General features: G+C 39.5%; 1 protein-coding gene across 1 annotated transcript; it reads left to right on the forward strand.

Annotated features, from left to right (window-relative positions):
• The first annotated feature begins 748 nt into the window (after positions 1 to 748).
• Positions 749 to 18642, forward strand: ercc2 (excision repair cross-complementation group 2). Its single transcript, XM_033631469.2, has 23 exons — positions 749 to 907; positions 1276 to 1375; positions 2473 to 2550; positions 2724 to 2786; positions 2986 to 3099; positions 4062 to 4178; positions 4516 to 4632; positions 4867 to 4990; positions 5532 to 5628; positions 6284 to 6417; positions 7779 to 7947; positions 8275 to 8393; positions 8594 to 8663; positions 10219 to 10288; positions 11258 to 11359; positions 11567 to 11630; positions 11858 to 11979; positions 13729 to 13821; positions 14084 to 14156; positions 14286 to 14356; positions 14837 to 14980; positions 15177 to 15320; positions 17236 to 18642. Exons 1-23 carry the CDS (start codon positions 903 to 905, stop codon positions 17326 to 17328), a joined length of 2283 nt encoding a protein of 760 aa, XP_033487360.1. The 5' UTR covers positions 749 to 902; the 3' UTR covers positions 17329 to 18642.
• The last annotated feature ends 1489 nt before the right edge of the window (positions 18643 to 20131 follow it).

Genomic DNA, 20131 nt, shown 5'->3' on the forward strand with positions numbered 1-20131 from the left:
TATAGTATAATACTGGAGCCCCACAGGGGAGCGTAATCTCACCAGTATTATTTACCCTCTACACAAACGAGGGCAAAAGAAACACACCTGAGCATGTCACAATCAAATTTGCTGATGATACAGCAATAGCGGGGTTAATACTGGATAATGATGAGAACCACCATAGGGCCTGGGCAGACCAGTTTGCAGACTGGTGTAGGTCCAGCTGTCTTCTTTTAAACACAAAGAAAACAAAGGAAATAATAACGGACGGAGCTACACCCACCAGCATATGGTTATTAATGGAGAAAGTATTGAGGTTGTGGCTGATCTATCTATCTATCTATCTATCTATCTATCTTGGTCATCTTCTCCGAGCATAGATAGATAGATAGATAGATAGATAGACAGAACCCATGCCCACGAGAATGTTCAAACTGCCAGAACTCATAGAAAAAGAGGAAACAGCAGCAGCAGCAGCAGCAGAAGAAGAAGAGGGGAATTAGTTTGCAGATGAACTTGCAAGTCCATTAAACAAAAGTGATAATGATATTTTATAAATTTGTTTTTGGGAGGACAGAAACAAAATCAGTTATTAATCACTGAATTATGACATCTTGGCAGGAAATTTTGAATAATGACAATTATATGACAATTAATTTGCTGACCTAGGGTTAGCATGTTTGCCTCCAGTACAGTAGGTGGCGATATGCACCTTTAACTTGGGTTTGTAGCCCGTCGGCAAAACTAAAGAAGAAGAAGCAGCAGCAGTAGAAGAAGAAGAAGAAGAAGAAGAAGAAGAAGAGTCCGCTTCGTCACAGTGTGTTTAGTGTTTTTACAGACACTAAAGTTATAAATGACAACCACAAAATAGCGACAGTAACTGACAGAGACGAGGAGAGGCTGCCACACGTCTACCAAAAATGAAGTGAGTGTTTCTTCAAAGACAGAAAAAGAAATACGATCCTTGCAGATAATGCTAGCTCCATTGTATCAAGTGTAAGAAACGTTAGCTAACGTTAGCTAAGTTAACTGATATAATTTAGCTAAGGTAACATTAAACATGGTACTGACAGCTGCAGTTTAGTCAGGTTATCCTCTGAAAGTCAGTCTTTGTATTCGTGTAATTAACTGTGAGATATAGAGCCAGCGTACGCATTAGCTTAGCTTCATTCACTTTTGCTTAGCTTGATTCACATGTCTCGTAAGTTAACTCTGTAGCTGCCAGTACGGTTGTGGTGGGTTTACACAGAATCTGCAGCATGTAAGGAGCCAGTTACTGTTGTTTTATTCCAGGCTCAACATCGAGGGTCTGTTGGTGTATTTTCCATATGACTACATATATCCTGAGCAGTACTCCTACATGCTGGAGCTGAAGAGGACTCTGGATGCCAAGGTTGGTGATGTTTATTCATTTCACTGGATGCAATATATTTAGTCGGATTAAAAACAATGTGGTATCTGGACAGGTGAGTGCATTATAAACATAGAACAAAACACAATAACAAATGGTCAGACTTAGGAATGATAGCAAGTGTTTATCTTTACACAGAAATTTGCTTATGTAGCGGTGGAGGACGTAACTTACTCAGATATTGTGCTTGAGTAAAAAAAAAAAAACATTGTAGAAATACTCTATTGAAAGTAAAACTACACACTTATCACCAAATTTGGCGATTTTGATGTTCTATGTTTATGATTAATTGAAAGATGAAGTGTTCCTCTATGTGGTTAGAAAATTTCCCTACTTCTTAAGCCAAATAAACTATTTAAAAAACACCTTGGATCAGCTGGAAAACGTGTCATTATAAAGCTGAAAACAGGGCTGTATTTCTGACAACATATAAAGTTGACTCTTTGAAGCTACATGGTTCTCACAGGACAGTCTGGCTACAAACATACAATGAGCTTATGGAATATGATGCGTTGCTGTAGATGAAATTACGAAAAACTATATAAAGGAGTTAACATGAGCACAGCCTTAAACATCTGCAGTAGTTAAATGCAACATACACATTAATGCAGCAGTAATATTATTAAAAAAACGTCACATATATATAATAGTATAACACTGACAGGGAACATCTTACTGCACAATGAGTACTTATACTTTAAGTACTTTAACTACATTTTGCTGATAATACTGATACACTCTTACTTAAGTAAGTTTTGAATGCAGGACTTTTACTGGTAATGGAGTATTTTTTCACAGTGTGGTGAAAATAAGTAAGGATCTGAATAATTCCTTTATCACTGTTTTGTTTTACCGCTGTTGTGTTACTGCTCCGGGTAAACAAAGAGAGGCTATTTTGTCCTGAAAAGATTGGGACATAGTTTACACAGTTTGGCTCTTAATGACTGAATAAACACGAGTCATGGGTGAAGTTTAAACTATCATCAGTTTTTCTTTTCCACTGCATCAATGGGAGGACAGCTAGACAGTGTTAACTTTGTGTGTGTGTTTACTTGTCATCTCATGCTGTTTATGTTCAGGGTCATGGAGTCCTGGAGATGCCATCAGGAACAGGGAAGACCATCTCTCTGCTGTCTCTCATTGTTGCCTACCAAAAGGTGAACTTTGTGCCTGTGTGTGTGTGTGTGTGTGTGTGTGTGTGTGTGTGTGTGTGTTTGTGTGTGTGTGTTCATGTGACTTGTGCGCTCAGGAGTTGTGCTCCACTGTAGCTTCCCACCAGCCAATGCCACATGAGCACCTTAAAATGTTCTGCTCTCTCTGTCTCTCTCAGGCCTTTCCTTTGGAAGTGACCAAGCTAATATACTGCTCCAGAACAGTTCCAGAGATCGAGAAGGTGAGTCAGTGTCAAATAAAATCACATTCAGCGGAAAGTGGAAAGAGTAATTCATGAGACATATAGGTTTAAGCCCAGCATCCCTACTCCTCAGAAGTGTTAAAAGGTAAGATAGCACAGTAAACATAAAAAAACAAATGAAACAGTATTAAGAAGATGCTTTAACTTGTGTGTTATATTTGATCTGCTGTCTGATCAGGTCGTGGAGGAGCTGAGGAAGTTGATGGAGTTTTATTCCAAGGAAACTGGAGAGAGCAACAATTTCCTGGCTCTGGCCCTTTCCTCCAGAAAAAACCTCTGCATCCACCCTGAGGTACGATCAGCTGTTGCACAGGACAGATCAGGACCTCAAACAACATGAGCAAAGCATGAACACACTAACATGCATATTTAAAGCTGAATGATAATTTCTTTTAGATACTGATCAGAGCTTTCTGTTCTTCTTTGTTTCTGCTATATGTCTAAATGAATAAAGGGATGTTGATATAGGAAATTGTCAGCCAGTTTGTATCATAACAGTTACGGTAGTATGTGTAAATGAACTATGGTAAATCTCCCTCCATCTTACCAGGGCACAGATGTTCCTGCTCATCTCAGCGCAAATCCGCTGGCTCTAGAGCTGTTGCTCGAACTACAGATTGTACTTGCACATTTTCATATGCCTGCCACCACAGACACAAGGTGTATGGCAGCAGATTGAGAGAGAGAGAGACATGCCCCTATCTCTCTTTCTCTCAAATTCAGATTTAATGGTAAAACTGGCATTAAAAAATATAAATCAAGATTCTGTAACTGTATTACCTAATTTTTTTCGCCTAAATGTCTTCAGAAACATATTTTAGTACAGTGTTTGGCTGTAATAGGAGAATTTGTGAATGAGAAGCAGGCACCTTACTGTTTCCTGTATTGCAGAAACAGAGTGAAAATACTGAGATCAAACAATAAAACTAAGCAGTGCTGATCAAATATGAACCAGGATTCTGTTACTGCATTGCCTTTGTCACGCTTACATTTTTTCCAGAACCATATTTTAGCTTACAGTTTAACTGTAATTCAAGATTGTTTGTTATCAGTTGGCTGCGACATTGTTTCCTGTGTCAAAACGGCCAAGCTCACATTACGTCAACCACCAGCGGGAGTGTTTATTGGTCTAGTGCAGCTTTCGAGTAGCTGTAGGTTTTATCACCTCTTGAGCAAAATTAAATGCCACAGCCCTGTACCTTTTGTTTCTTCTGTCATGTAGCACCAGTAAATGCCTCGTCTGCTTCTATCCAGGTGAGCGCTCTGCGCTTTGGTAAGGAGGTTGATGGGAAGTGCCACAGTCTGACAGCATCGTACATTCGCGCACAACGCCACAGTGACCCCAGCGTGCCTGTATGTCGCTTCTATGAGGTAAGAAGTCACCTGAATTTATCCAGTTCTGACCAGCTGGTATTTTTCAACTAAAGTGGAAGTAGACAATTTGTATTAAAAAATCATTAATGATAATATCTCCTCACAAAATAACATCACTCAGATGATACTTAACAATGTAAATAAGTGTCTGAAGAGTGTAAGGGTGTTACTATTTGTGAAATTTTACTTTCATGTTTACAGAAATTCAGAATTTTCAACCTATAGTCCCTTTAATCAATGTGATTTATTCACTTTGTAGTCAGTTTTAGAGAATGTGCATGAATCTGTCTCTTGTTTCCTTAAACGCCCCCATTGTTCTGCTTTTTATCTGTAGGAGTTTGATTCAGTTGGCAGACAGGTGCCTCTTCCTGCTGGCATCTACAACCTTGACGACCTGAAGGACTATGGCAGGAGAAAAGGCTGGTGTCCCTACTATCTGGCGCGCTACTCAGTATGTTGCTCTATAGACTTTTGCACACATGAAATGTGTAGCCTGGTGTGAAATGTTAAAAAAACCCAAAAGTTTCTTATCAAGAGGAACATTTGGTGGCATACAAATATGAAGATAATCTGAAACAGTTACTCCTTACTGAAATAATGTCATATTTGACGCTGTTCCACAAAGGTTGGTGTCGTGTCTCTTAGTTTGTCACGTTTACTGTCTGCTGTCTTTATCTCCTCTCAGATCCTGCATGCTAACATTGTGGTGTACAGTTACCACTACCTGCTGGATCCTAAGATAGCTGACTTGGTGTCCAAAGAGCTGGCCAAGAAGTCTGTAGTGGTGTTTGACGAAGCTCATAATATAGGTGAGGACATAAACTCAGTTTCATATTAAGATTTATTGCCGTCACATGGTCTAACAATCACAAAAATGTGACATTATTTTTGTAGTTCTGCTAATTTTACCATAATCTTAAGATCGGCTAATGTGGGGATGACTCAGTGGCGAGTTTCACCACAATGCTGCATGCCGTGCAAAACTGTTTACCTTCGCTTTCGTGCAGAATATCAGGGAATTGCCTAGCACAGTCTTTAGCAGTAACTTTTGTTGGTAAATTTGGGACGTTTGTGTCACACGTCTCCATATACACAACCACAAACAAAGAGGTGAGTTTGGTGACATTATACGGGGGACTGCTATGATTGGTGAAACTCATGGCAGACTACGATGATTCAGTCAAATGAGTCAAAAGCTGCAGTGATTGGACAAAATTACAGCATTGTGCAGAATTCACAGAGATAGGTTGTAATGTCCAGGAGGGGCTGCTTAATGTTAAACTTTAATTCGTCCCATCTTTTCTTCCCACACCTCTTTGCCACCTCTTTGTGTCTTTCCCTTTCCCTCAGACAATGTGTGCATTGACTCCATGAGCGTGAACATCACCAGACGAACACTTGACCGCTGCCAGACCAATGTGGACACTCTTCAGAACACCATACACAAGTAAGAGGCTGCCTGCAGAAAGTGTCCTGAAACATTCAACTCATTAAGTGCATCTCAGTTATATTACTTGTATTGTTTCCTCATGTTTTAGTCCCCTCGTCTCCTAAGGAAACAACATTTGAAGAGAAAAGAGACGTCTTTTTCTTTAACATCTCTGTAGTGTTTGGTGGCTTTTACTTGCTCACATATAATCTAAAAAAAAATATAAGAGGCACAGTGAATTCAGCCAGTGGCTCGTAACATGACACAACACAATGTTAAATTGGTCTACATTACTCATTCCTCTTAAAATGGACAGTTTTGTCCCGACTCCTGCATTTAAACTGTGTGCTGTACCTAACTTTTTTCATAGGTAAGTCCCACCACAGTTTGTACTGGGCATGTGACCATACCAGAAATTTAAAGTCAATACCAAAATTCCATGATTGTCAGAGGTTCATGAAAAGAAAGTCATTCTGATAAGTGAAGTAATTTTGTTTCCTTTGTTAATCAGAGCCACAGGTAACACAACTCAGAAATCCTTTTTTTTTTTTCTCAGAACCGTATCCTTGATCAGGAAAGAATGATCACATGATGAAATTGTGATGTATCCGTCATTGCTTCTTGTAGTGCACCAACTTCCTGTCTCTGCCCTGCTTCCCCTGCTGTCTGATAGGATAAAGGAGACAGATGCTGCCAAACTGAAGCAGGAGTACAGGCGACTGGTGGAGGGGCTGAAGGAAGCCAATGTTGCCAGGGAAACAGATGTCTACCTCGCAAATCCTGTGTTACCAGATGAAATTCTTCAAGGTACAGCTGTCGGCAGCATTGCACATCAAAACTCAAATTTAACGCAAATGTCCACTTAGCCCCTTTTACACATGCACTAATCTGTATGTGAGAAATGAAAATGTCTGAATCATTTGGATCAGACCTTAAACAGACTTTACCGTGCCAGCTCCCTAGTACAAAGTCTGTGTAATGTCCTACTGAGCCCATGTGGGAGGAAGCAGGTAATTGTGCTAAGAATTCACAGCTAGTTTCTATCATGAGGCTCGGAAGAAACTGAAAGAAAACGAAAATCCATGGGTGAAGGAGAAGGGTAATTTACAGAAAGACGGCAATGAAAATGTCCAACTAGAGAGACTACGTTCCGGGCATAAACAGATATTGTTGGACAGATTCAAGGAACTGCAAGAGACTCTGTTGTTTGTGACCACATCATGAACTAGCTACTTGACCGCAGTGCAGTCGGCATCATCTCCTGCACACTCTGCTGAGGTGCCATCTCTCGCTTAAACCCAACATAGTTTTTCTAGTAGGTGAGAACGCTTCTGATACGGACTGTCTCCTGTTTTGTGTTACATGTGTGAAAAAGAAATTCCAGAAAACAGCGATGAACTGATTAGAATATGGCGGTCAAAAGTCAAGGTCACTGTGACCCTTTCTGTATCATCCTTGTGAACGAAATATCTCAAGAACACCTTGAGGTAATTTCCACAAATTTGACACGAACATCCACTTCGACTTAAAGATGAACTGATTAGATTTTGGTGGTCACAGGTCACTGTGACCTCACAAAACAGGTTTTTGGTCATAACTATGGAATTCATACGCTAATTGTGACAAAATTCCACGCAAATGTCTCATTGAATAAAATGATGAAGAGATGACATTTTATTATCCAAAAGGTCAAAGGTCAACTTTGTTGTGACATCATAATGTTTTGCAAAACACTTTTCTGGCCATTATTCAACGCCATAACTCAGGAACAGAAGGGGAGACATTTGTTCAGACACTGAATTGGTTATTATAATCTTGGGTGTCCATGTTGAAACTGTGCTGATTGTATAGATCTTCAGTGCTGCCGGGTTGAAGATATGTGTGAAGTATCCATGTCTGAGAATATGTAGCTTCTTTGCAGCAACATCCATATTTAAAGCATTGTCTGCTGTCATGGTTACATAGATTCTGGACAGATATGGATGTAAACTGTAACTTGACTGGTTGGTGGAGGCATAAAAACCCAAGGGAGTAATTTTACTTGGTTGCATCCTTCATCCTTTCATTGCACTGACGGTTAAGACAAAAGCACAAAATGATAACATTGCTGTTTTCTGCTCCCTCCCTCTCTCTCTCTCTCTCCCTCCCTCCCTCCCTCCCTCCCCCAGAGGCAGTCCCTGGTACTATTCGCACAGCAGAGCACTTTGTTGGTTTCTTGAAACGTTTCTTGGAGTATCTGAAGTCCCGTCTGAGGGTCCAACATGTCGTACAGGAGAGTGCCCCGCAGTTCCTCAAAGACATCTTCGACAAAGTCTGCATCGACCGCAAGCCTCTCAGGTCAGTGTTGGCTACAGCAACTCATTGAAACTGTAATCACTTAAGTCTCCACTCTTTTTATAAACTAATTTCTGCTTGAATCCTCCAGACAGACACAAGCTTTACATAGTCAGTTTCTTGCTCTGTCACACTCTCCCTCTCCTCCTCAGTATTTTGTGTATTTATTGACAAGTAAAAGTATACAGGAAAAAAATATAAAACACTTTATTTATAGTAGACATTTTCTTGTTTACTTATTTAGTGACATCCTTATAATTTATTTTCTTCAAACTCTTGTTTGGAAACATTTTCTCCTAATCTGTTACCCATCCCTCTGCGTCTCTTCAGGTTTTGTGCAGAGCGGTTACAGTCGTTGCTACGAACTCTGGAGATTGCTGACATTGCTGACTTCTCAGCTGTTACTCTTATCTCTAACTTTGCTACCCTGGTCAGCACCTACAGCCAAGGTACTTAAACATTTCTGTACATCTATAAGTACTTTAACCAGACACTGTCATCAAAAATATTGCTTTTGCAGACTGTGTAGTTGCAGTAAGATGTGTGGTAGAAGTCAGATTTAGTGAGACAGATGTTGCTGTTTACTCTAATCACTGCTTTTTTGTTTTTTTTTAACTTGATTTAGCATATTTTCTTTTTCTGTTTTAAGGTTTCACCATAATCATTGAGCCCTTTGAAGACAGAACACCAACCATCGCCAACCCTGTGCTGCACTTCAGGTGGGATGGAATAGAATCATTACAGATTTATGTCTACTTTGATATGTTGGTGTCTTTGTGGCAACACAAGCAAATCCACTGGTAATTGTGAATAGTACAGATATTTGTAGATTTTGCCATTTGAACGTTTGGCGAGGACTTTGTTTTAAGAAAACATCTAAAATTATCAAACATTATCTAAAATATCATCAGCATGTTTAGCATTTAAAATGCATGCATGCAGACTCGCTATTGGGGGGTCAAAGGGTACAATGGCCCTGGCCATGGCCCTGACCCAAGGGAGGCCCATGCAAAGCTCTACAGTTGACCCTTAAATCAGATCATGTACAACAGTTTATCCAGTGACTTATATGACTGACAGTTACAGTTATGTATTTACCATTTTCACAATAATAGTGGGTTTCAGCTGTGTAGATTCAGAACACGTGGCAAGGTGAGGAGGCAGACATTTTGGGATAAAAGTTGTTTCTGCCATTTACCTACTAAAAAATTTTTACCTCCTCATTTTCAGCTGCTCACTGTGCTGTTAGCAGCCAGCAAGTGTTTCAAGAGTTTAGTTACAATGACTCAGAAGTCTTATTCCGAAGGACAAAAAAATCAACTGTTCTTATTACACTTTTATACACAATTATGTTATTATTTTGTATTTGCTCATTTTTTTCTTATTGTCTGTCCATCCTTGGAGAGGGATCTCCTCCTGAGGTGCTCTTCCTGAGGTTTCTTCCATTTTTTACTCATTAAATGTTTCTTTGGACTGTTTTTTGTATCTAAATCAAGGGTCCTAGGACAGAAGGTGTCTTGACTATATATACAGTACAGGCCAAAAGTTTGGACACACCTTCTCATTCAATGCGTTTTCTTTATTTTCATGACTATTTACATTGTAGATTCTCACTGAAGGCAATTTTCCGGACTGACTGACCTTCATTTCTTAAAGTAATGATGGCCACTCGTTTTTCTTTAGTTAGCTGATTGGTTCTTGCCATAATATGAATTTTAACAGTTGTCCAATAGGGCTGTCGGCTGTGTATTAACCTGACTTCTGCACAACACAACTGATGGTCCCAACCCCATTGATAAAGCAAGAAATTCCACTAATTAACCCTGATAAGGCACACCTGTGAAGTGGAAACCATTTCAGGTGACTACCTCTTGAAGCTCATGGAGAGAATGCCAAGAGTGTGCAAAGCAGTAATCAGAGCAAAGGGTGGCTATTTTGAAGAAACTAGAATATAAAACATGTTTTCAGTTATTTCACCTTTTTTTGTTAAGTACATAACTCCACATGTGTTCATTCAGAGTTTTGATGCCTTCAGTGAGAATCTACAATGTAAATAGTCATGAAAATAAAGAAAACGCATTGAATGAGAAGGTGTGTCCAAACTTTTGGCCTGTACTGTATATATGAAGTTTCTGCCAAATCTAACCTCTTTTTAAGTATTTGCAGGTTATAGTAGGTCAAACATGTGATGTGATGCAGGGCTAAGTCTGTGTGTTGTAAATAGTGAAACATTAGGTTGACTTTGACTGTTATCTGTCTCTGCTCCTCTCTCAGCTGTATGGACCCTTCAATTGCCATCAAACCTGTTTTTCAAAGATTTCAGTCAGTCGTCATCACCTCAGGGGTAAGTTAGTTACCACTCTGTCTCTTTCTTGTCTGCTCAGTTTACAATCATCCGAGCCCTGTAATTTACCAGACTTTTGCCTTATGGCTGGAAAAAAATGGAACATGTGTCTGTCTTCGAATTCCTGTGAGTCAGGCTGCGTTTTCTTTGTCTGTTTTAACATTCTTTAAATATCTGCTCCATTTCTTCTCCCTTCATTCTTTATCGGATGAAAACACCATTCCATTGACCTCTTGACACTTACCATATCATCTTGCTTCTTAAAAGATAATCCTGCAGTTTATTTAATGTAATGCTTTATTGAATTTCCCTGTTGCCTTTTTGTTAAAGTGGAAATCGTTTTCACAGTACAAGCTAGTTAATACAATTCTTTTCAAGTGAATGTCGATTGCACAACAAAAATGGCTGTAGAATAATACCACCATTGGTGTTTAGATTAGTTCCCTGTAAACCTTACTTTTAACATGCAATTCTGTGCATCATCAGGTACGATGTCTCAGGAAAACAAAGGATTGATTTACAGCACATTAGAAGGGTATCAAGCAAAGGAGGAGAAGGATAGGCACATTTGTTTTCCTTGGTAGCTATTGCTTAGCTATCTTCAGTTACCTCAAAGTGTTTTGCAGTCAATATCCCCAGTAGCTAAAAAATTGGGTGGTGGAACAAGTGAAATCACTGTAGAAAACAAAATGCCGTGTGTCCTGTATTTTGGTAGCTGCTGGGCTCTGAGGAAAACAGAAAATGATTTGGTTGTCTTTGCCACAGCTGCGCCAACAGTACCACTTGGAAACGCTACAGGGGGAAAGTTGGCCTAGTTGTTTTAATTTATGTCTTCGTACCTTGATTCATTCTGGAAAGTTGTTTGATTTTTTGTTCCCGCGTGCAGTCACGATGTTTGTAGATGTGTACTGACAAAAAAAATTCCAGCTCTTATTTTGACTCTCCTCTCCTTCTGTTTGATCACTTCAGACTCTCTCTCCACTGGACATCTATCCCCGAATCCTCGACTTCCGCCCAGTTACCATGGCATCCTTCACCATGACCCTGGCACGGACCTGCCTCTGTCCTCTGGTGTGTAACTGCACTCGGGGACACACACATTCAAAATCACACTCACTGTGGCAGCTCTGGTGTATTGGTGAACAACTGACGTGGACAGATTGTGTCATAAAACCACTACATTCTTGACCATGTTCAAACATTTAATCACATCATTTCAACAAGGAAAATTGTATTACTGAACTGTCGTTCTTTTTCTTCCTTTGTTTTCTCTTATAGATTGTTGGTAGGGGAAATGATCAGGTGGCCCTGAGCTCAAAGTTTGAGACCAGAGAAGATTTTGGTTAGTAGAAATGTCTCTAAGCATCATGTTCTAAAGAGAGATTGACATACAGTAATGATATCACCTTAACAATAAAATATCTATTTGATGAAAATTGCAGCTATGACATAAATACGTACACATTTTTCTTTCTTTTTCAGAACATAATATCTTGAACTGTTCTAAACACAAAACATATCATTCTTTGTTCAAATAAAATTGCTTTTCTTTTTTTATTTTGTTTCCAGCTGTGATTCGTAACTATGGCAACCTACTTCTAGAGATGTCTGCAGTCGTTCCCGATGGCATCGTGGCATTTTTCACCAGCTACGTGTACATGGAGAATATAGTGGCGTCTTGGTATGAACAGGTCAGTGTGTGGAGAGAGACAGCACACACACCTGAGAGACTGTGCTGGTTTTTGTTAATATGGATCCTGATTTATCCTCTTCCTTAAAACAGTAGTAGTAGTAGTAGTAGTAGTAGTAGTAGTAGTAGTAGTAGTAGTAGTAGTAGTAGTAATACTACTACTACTAATAATAATATTTAAAACATTTGCATCATTGAAATAGAGGAGTTATCGTGTCAGTAATGCTTAAAGCTGGGGTAGACAGGAACCTAGATAAGGAGGGAAAAAAGGCAGAATTTGAGAATACCCCATTCTCCTGCAGCTCCCCACTCTCTGTTCTAGGCCTATTCCATCTGACGACCACAGGCATATGCACACGCTCCTTACAGTAACCCAGTGTTTCTTATACATTGATTTATTTTGTTGTAGAGTTGCACACAGCACAGTCAACCTTTCAGCCCCTTTTGCCCTGCTCCCTCTTTGTTTATCAGACCACAAATGAGACAAGAATTAACAAGCTAGTGTTAGCCACCCCACCATCCCTCCGCCTTGCTCTCCACAACTCTGTGGGGTGCTTCCCAGGTGAAGAGTAGGCAGCAGCTCACAACGGACCTTTGGTCGGTAGCTGTAGCGGCTCTTATTTGGCCAGCACAAACCCCTCAGCATCAGGTGTTACAGGGGGCTGGTGGCCAGCGGCAGCACTATGTCTTACTTTTTAGCTTGGGCAAGTCGGGGCTGGAGCTGGGGTTTGCACTGGTTGTATTCATGTTGTTGCAGCCACTGATTGGAGGTCTGTCTTTGGAGCTGCTGCCAGCTCTCCTCCTGGTGTGGTGGTCTGTAGCTGCAGGTAGTGAGGCAGAGAGGCCGCTGTGATTTTGAGTTCTGTAGGCAATATCAGCTACATAATTGTGAACTTGAAGCTGCAGCCGTGAGCCTTTGACTCTAGTTAGCTATTAGCTAAGATAGCTATAAGCTATTAGCAACATTATCTCATCATCTCTGAAACACTTTGCCAGTATTAACATGTTTTATTGTGTTTATTGTCAGACTCTCTTTTTGACTCTTTTATAAGTCTGTCTTCCTTTTTTGGGTTGCTCACTTGATTGACATCTTTTATAGACCATTTCATATAACATATGTTCATATTAGTTTTTTATTATAGTAAAAAAAAAAAAAAAAAGAAGAAGTAAAAAAGGTTGACAGCTGAATTCGGTGGGGCAAGGAGGGACTGAGCAAATGCACTGCGTCAGCCTTTGGCTACAATTAGCTGAAGCCTAAACAATTAGCATTTTCTCATCATATCTGAGATTCTTTGCAGATATTGACACGTGTTTTATTTCTTTTATCGTCAGACTCTCTTTTTGGCAAGTCCGTCTTCCGTTTTTCGGTTGCTCTGCAGTGTAGGCAGTTGTTGCCAATGCTGGAATAGCAACTTTCTCTGCAGGACTCTCTGCCATTAAATCAGGCTTTCACTGAAGGGCCCTGCATGTGTATCTGCATTTGTACAACAGTCAGTAGCAACGTCCTCTTTCTGAAATGACCTGTGATTGGCCACAGTCTCAGGTAATAGCGTAGATTTTCCAAAGCCTGAAAATGGATACAAGCAGAGGTGCAAAAGTCTAGTTTTCTCTCAGTCCACTTGAATTACAGTTTCCTTAAAGTTTAATATTGGATTTTTGCACAGTGACGCCAAGATTAAACTGCCTACCCCATCTTTAAGTATATGTTGTTCTGTTAAAGCAGAATGTTTTTGTACATGTGTGTTTGCAGGGTATCTTAGAGAATATCCAGAGAAACAAGCTGATCTTCATTGAGACTCCAGATGCTGCAGAGACCAGCATGGCCCTGGAGAAATACCAGGAGGTCAGAGAGACACCTGTCATCTTTCTTTTGGTGTATTGTAATTAAAAGACTCACAAATATTTGTAGTTTACAGCTGCCAAAATGTTAATAGCAGATCAAGTTGGTAAAAGCAGAAGACAAAATGCCTTTGATTGATTCATTTAGCATAGCTGTGCTGTAAATGATCAAAGCAAACTCAGTGATATTGTATCTTCCTGATTTCCTGGTGGCAGGCAGACTTTTGACCTCTGACCTTTTTTTTTTGTCTGTGTCTGCTCCCTAGGCATGTGAGAATGGCAGAGGAGCCATCCTCTTGTCTGTGGCCAGGGGAAAGGTGTCCGAGGGAATAGATTTTGGTATGCAACGTGTTCTTCATAGTTACACACAAGATAAGAAAAATGTAAACATTTCACCTGAATTTGGATGTATTTTGAGTTCAGGTTTTCAGCTTTGTAACTACGAATCTTGTTCTGTTTTCTGTTCAGTGCACCACTTTGGCCGGGCAGTCATCATGTTTGGAGTGCCTTATGTTTACACACAGAGCCGCATCCTAAAGGTCAGAACTAACAGCGTTGCTCTGGCTATGTCTGAAACTACTCACTCTTACTGTAAAACCCACTACATTTACCCTCTGACAGTTTATTTTTTGAATGTCTGAATTGTGTGTGAAATTTTCTCTGTAGCATTGCCCTCAAAAATTCCCACAATTGAATAAAAAAAATCCTGTTTGTGGTGTACATTCTACTTTCTGCCAACAGTCCCACAACGAAATGTATCACATTTTATAGATGACAAAATTACCAATGTGCAATTCTCGCTCTGTCAGCAATGACACAAAGTGATGATGATTTAATAATGTCGGAAATCTCAGTTTGCTGCTCGCTACAAAATAAACTATTGAGTGTCTTTTACAAAGGAAATAGTGGTTGAGTGAATACGGGAGTGATTTTGGACACAGCTGTCTGGACACAGTCTGACTACAGTCATGGCTTTCTTCATAGCGTGACACTGAATTCCTCACTGATTCACGTTTCAGGCTCGTCTGGAGTACCTGCGGGATCAATTTCAGATCAGAGAGAATGACTTCCTGACATTTGATGCCATGCGTCATGCGGCCCAGTGTGTAGGCAGAGCCATCAGAGGCAAGACTGACTACGGACTTATGATATTTGCTGACAAGGTGTGTGGTGATTCTGCCCAGTCTATTTTAAACCTAGTTACAGTACACTGTTTGTTAGCATCACCCTGCTTCACATTCACTGCTGTGAACACAACCACACTGTTCTGATTTTAGTGTTAAAGTAGCTCAATTGGAGCAGTTTTTCCCTTTAAGTAAAGGTCAATCAGTTTGTGATGAGTGCGTCTCCTGTTCGCAGCGTTACGCCCGAGCAGACAAACGTGGTAAGCTTCCTCGCTGGATTCAAGAGCACATCAATGACGGCAGTCTGAACCTCACCGTGGACGAGGCCATCCAGCTTTCCAAGCACTTCCTGCGCCAAATGGCTCAGCCTTTTAGACAGGTATGACTCACACCAGCCAAGCACTAGACAAGAGTAAAACCTGGCTCATGGGTAGTTAACAAATGGAAGCTTAAAAGTGAAAACATAAACAGACCAAGACAAAAATACTGATTGCAAACACAATTAGTTAAAACTCTTTTACATTTTTTTGTGAGGCTGGAGGAGACATGGATGAAGATGTTTGAATTAAACTCACCACAACTGAATAATTTCATGATCTTTCATCTTAATTCACAAAATAATTTAATAATCGCCAGAATCATATTCTTTTTTCTACAATTAGAACAGTTTAACAATTAGAGCATGTACAGTTTGGGCTCGAAATACCGTGCACATATTCATCGTAGTGCACCTAAAATATGAGCTGGGCACTTAATTCTCAGCTCGACATGCACTGGTGGATGTAACTTGGTTCAGAAAATATGTTGTGCAGGGCTGCCGAGTCATTGTCGGTTAAAAACAAATTTATAACTGATAATGTCCTGACACTAAAAGAGGACAGGGACAGTGCACGGGCAGACAAGACAGAGCCGCACAGCTGCACAGTGCAGGCCTGGTCAGTCCAGCTGCTACATGTATTTTGAAGGACATCTGTTCATGCTGTTACGGTACTGGTACTTGGAGCAGTTAGAAAGGGCAAAGAAAGACTCGCATTACAGCAATAATTTATTACACATCATATCTCGTCAGATCTAATATGGTTAAAAAAAACGATTCCATATAAGGTTTGCGGAGAAGCATAAGGGATTACTACTAAAAAATGTTTCCATGACTGTATATAACTTGAAGTAAGTCTGTTCAAATTTTGTTGTAACACATTGAAAAAGTCCTCATTTTTAAACTCACATATGAATTCTATAACTGTTTTCCTTCAGAAATGAAAAATATACTGTGCAGGATTTTCCTAAAAAGATTATCTATCTCAAGCTTCACTTATGGCCCTCTAGAAGTATGTTGCAGTGTATTTTTCTGCAGAGACTCTGCCCTCTGCCTCTGTCTTCTTATTGTCTGTGCTCCAGATGTTTTTTGCCGTGTACCCCCACAGTATTAGGTGAGGTCGGGGCTTTATAACAAGGTAGGGACCAGGTGCCAGACTATAACAGGCAGGCATCCCTGAGATACAGTGCCGAAAAAAATGCAAAAATAGTAAGAGGAAAACTAAACGAGTGAATCTGGGGTTGGCTTTTGCTTTTTTTCCACTGTCACTGTCACTTTAACTACTTTTCAATGTAATTTTTTTCAGTACCACTCTATGTGACTATGACTATGATCATGTAAAATTTGAACTTACTTCCCTGTGCTGTTTGTGAGAAAATTAAAGGGAAATTCAGCTCAAATTACATTACATTTACAAAGAAAATGTTGCAGCGGTCGGTGTCGGATTTCTTTTGGTCGAAACTGGTTAGGGAGGAAGTGCAGAGAAAAAGGGACAAATACACCAAATGGTGCAGTTAACAAAACTTCAGGTGTTGTTAATAAAAAAAAAGTGGTGCATTAATTGTAAAAGTTGGAAGCATCAGTGCATGTACAAAAAAGTATTTTGACCCCCATTCAGTACTGAACTTGATATTTTCATGAAAGGGCTAAATTTATTACTTTGGCCGGTAAAAATACCTCTTAGTTTTCAGAGGTTCTGTAGGTTAGTCAAAAGTTAATTTCTAACAGTGTAAAAGAGTAAAAAACTTTCAGAGGAAAAAAAGTTAGCACTAATCGAGCAAATCAAAAGCCTGTTTATATCATGTAGCAGCTTTCTCCTAATTTTAGTAGTAACTCAGAGATGCATAGTGAGCAGCATAATTAACCAGAGGTCCTTAGTTTAGCAGGACACTGAACATTGTTGACCAGACAGACTGTGATCACTGTACTTGTACTTTTTACCTGCTCTCTAATATTGTCCCTGTCTCTCTCTCTCCAGGAGGACCAGTTGGGTCTGTCTCTGTTGACTCTTGAACAGCTGGAATCGGAGGAGATGCTGCAGAAAATTGCTCAGATTGCTCATCAGACCTGAAGGCAATGTCCATGAAGGGTCAGCAGCCGTTACAGTGACATCATTACAACTAGGCAAAACAGCAGATGCAACTAAGGAGTTCCATTTATCCCAGTTGTTGTACAAGATGTTTGGGTTTTACTACATTTTGTACACTCAGTGACTATGTTGACATGCACAGAATATTTCATTTTTGCCCATAATCCAAAAAAGACCATTTTCCCATGAAGCTGTTTACATGGCTAATAAAAAGTAATATTCCACTAATATTCCCATTTGCAGCAGTGCATGCTCTAAAAAATGTGCCCTAACATGACGTTTATCATACGAAAATATGGAATAGTGGGATGACTAGAGCCGCTTGTGCCATTTGCTTCTTTGTGATGGCGGACTAGTTCAACTATGCAAACACAGCCTTCCTCTGTCATTCCTTCAACCACCCTCTTGAAAAGGTTGGTGTTATAATATTTGCAAATATCAAAAAACATGTTGGTACCCAAGTCTTTCATAATGTTTAACAGTAGGTGTGTTTCTCCGTCTGACATGAATTCTGGGCTTATCTTTTGGGCATGCATCTCTACCCCACAGCCTTGCAAACTGTTGGTTGATTTGCATACAATGTATCCATGACAGCACCATAAACAGACACAAGGCCATGTGTCCCAAACTGTGGTAAAATCCCCAATTGAGATGCATGCATGTCCAAAGAATGCTCCTAAAACCCAACTAATACCAGCATATCCCACGTCTCAATCTGAAAATGGTACATTTTGAATATCTAAACAAAATATGCTGTTTACATGCCCCGTATCAAATTCAGAATATTATTAGGTTCAGAATTGTGGAATATTAGTGTGCATGTAAACATATTCAGTGTATGCAGTCAGTGTTACAGATCACTCACAGATGCACTGTGAGATGATATAACAGAAATAACAACAGTAATAAAGAAAATCTTTACTTGACATTAAACTCTTGAATCTGATGTGCTATTTTAGAGCATTTCACAGTACTGTAGTGAGGGAAAAAAACACATTTATTACTTTTCAAACCATAAGTGATAAACACTGTTTTAAAAGCATGCTGTTATTTCAAACAAGAGGAACAGATGTGTGAAAATAAGTTCATCAATGGGTCAACATGTTGCTTTAACTACAGAAACGTTCTTCCATCAGTGGGTGTTACATTGATCTATATAGTGTCTGTCATACAGACAAGACTACTGTTAGTTTCCTGTGCTACTGTAAATGTACATAGTCACATTTTATACTGGACATGAATATTTGTGTACCTGTTTTTCAACCAAGAAGTTGGAATATAAATGTTTGTATTTAACAGTTGACTTGTGTTTTTCTTCTTAGAGTGTTTCAATCTTGATGATTTTCATCCTGACAAGTCTGAGACAAATATCCTAACTTATTACAGAAACAGTTTGACTCTACAGTAGCTATTCAAGCAGGAAATTAAAGCAGCCTTTTTAAAAAAAATTGTACTTGTCACACCCAAAAAGACATAAAACAACACAACAAAAACACGCACTAAAAATATACAAGGCCATTAAACATCTCATTGTAATTTATTTCATCTCAAGTTTGCAAATAAAAAACACAAATGTTCATATTTATCAGAATAAACACAACATCAGGAGATACATATATATGTAAAGTCCAGTTTCTACATTTTTTTTTTTTTTTCATTTTAAATGTAACATTTTTCCAAAGTTCATTAACAGACTGTAGTTTCTACAGTAACTAACATTTTCAGCCCTTACATCACACAGTAGTGACACCTACCACAGAAGATGTACAATCAGTAGTTCAGTAGTTTTATGGAATAAAATTCAAGAGGGTCAGTTGGTAACATCATTTTCAGGGAGCCAAGATTTACCAGCAGCACTCAGTTTTTAGCGTCCGTATCTCACTTTAAACATTCCTGAGGATTAATTGAGTATGTAAAATGAATTTGATGGTCAACATAAAAAGGAAGAACCCATGTATGATTTGTTCACGCAGTGTTACAGTCATGCCACCAAATCCCAAGTTCTCAGCAACGAGTTCAAGTAATTCTTGTTGTAACACATAAAAAGAGCACAAGGAAATAAGCAAGACTTATTAAAAGCTAGCTTACTCTTCATTATAGTGAGTTGCAGTAAGTTATGGATTTCAGGCATTTCAGTGAATAAGCATAGATGAAATATACATATTTGAGAAGCTATCTGTGCCTCTAAATTGTTCAGTCATGCTACAGTAAGCTATGTTTACCAGTATGGGGCAGATAGAAATGAAACATTTACCCCTTGTATATCTGGTTTGCACTTTAGCTTATGGGTGTTTTGACTGTCTTCACAGGTTACCCACCAACCTTTGTATGTCTGCTTTTGTCTTGGGGCAGATTGTGTCTATTTGGCTTGTCTAAGCTTGTTTGCTAAAACGTTTTGAACCTACACAGACACAAATTTGCCTTTTTGTATCCAGTCATGCTGTAACATCTGTCAAATAACGTAGTCTTCCACTTCGTCTTTGATACGACCGTGGGGTGCGAAAAGACTAGCTTTGAGTAAATGGAACAGCTTTGTCTTAGTTCAAGTGAGTCACTTTAAGGGATAGTTGGTATTTTTTGAGGTGGGGTTGTATGAGCACATGGGATAAGTGCTCCTGATAGGTATTGTCCCAGCAAGCCCAGACCAAGACTTTTCTTTAACCATAACCAAGAATTCCCATTCTAGTAGAAAGCGCTTGGCACAGCCTACCCCCAGCCCCATTCCCCAACCAGTGAGGTCCCTACATTTCACAAGCTCTCTCAGCTTTTTCAGCCTAATAAACAA

This window comes from Epinephelus lanceolatus, chromosome 4, assembly GCF_041903045.1.
Source record: "Epinephelus lanceolatus isolate andai-2023 chromosome 4, ASM4190304v1, whole genome shotgun sequence".
NCBI classification, from domain to species: domain Eukaryota; kingdom Metazoa; phylum Chordata; class Actinopteri; order Perciformes; family Serranidae; genus Epinephelus; species Epinephelus lanceolatus.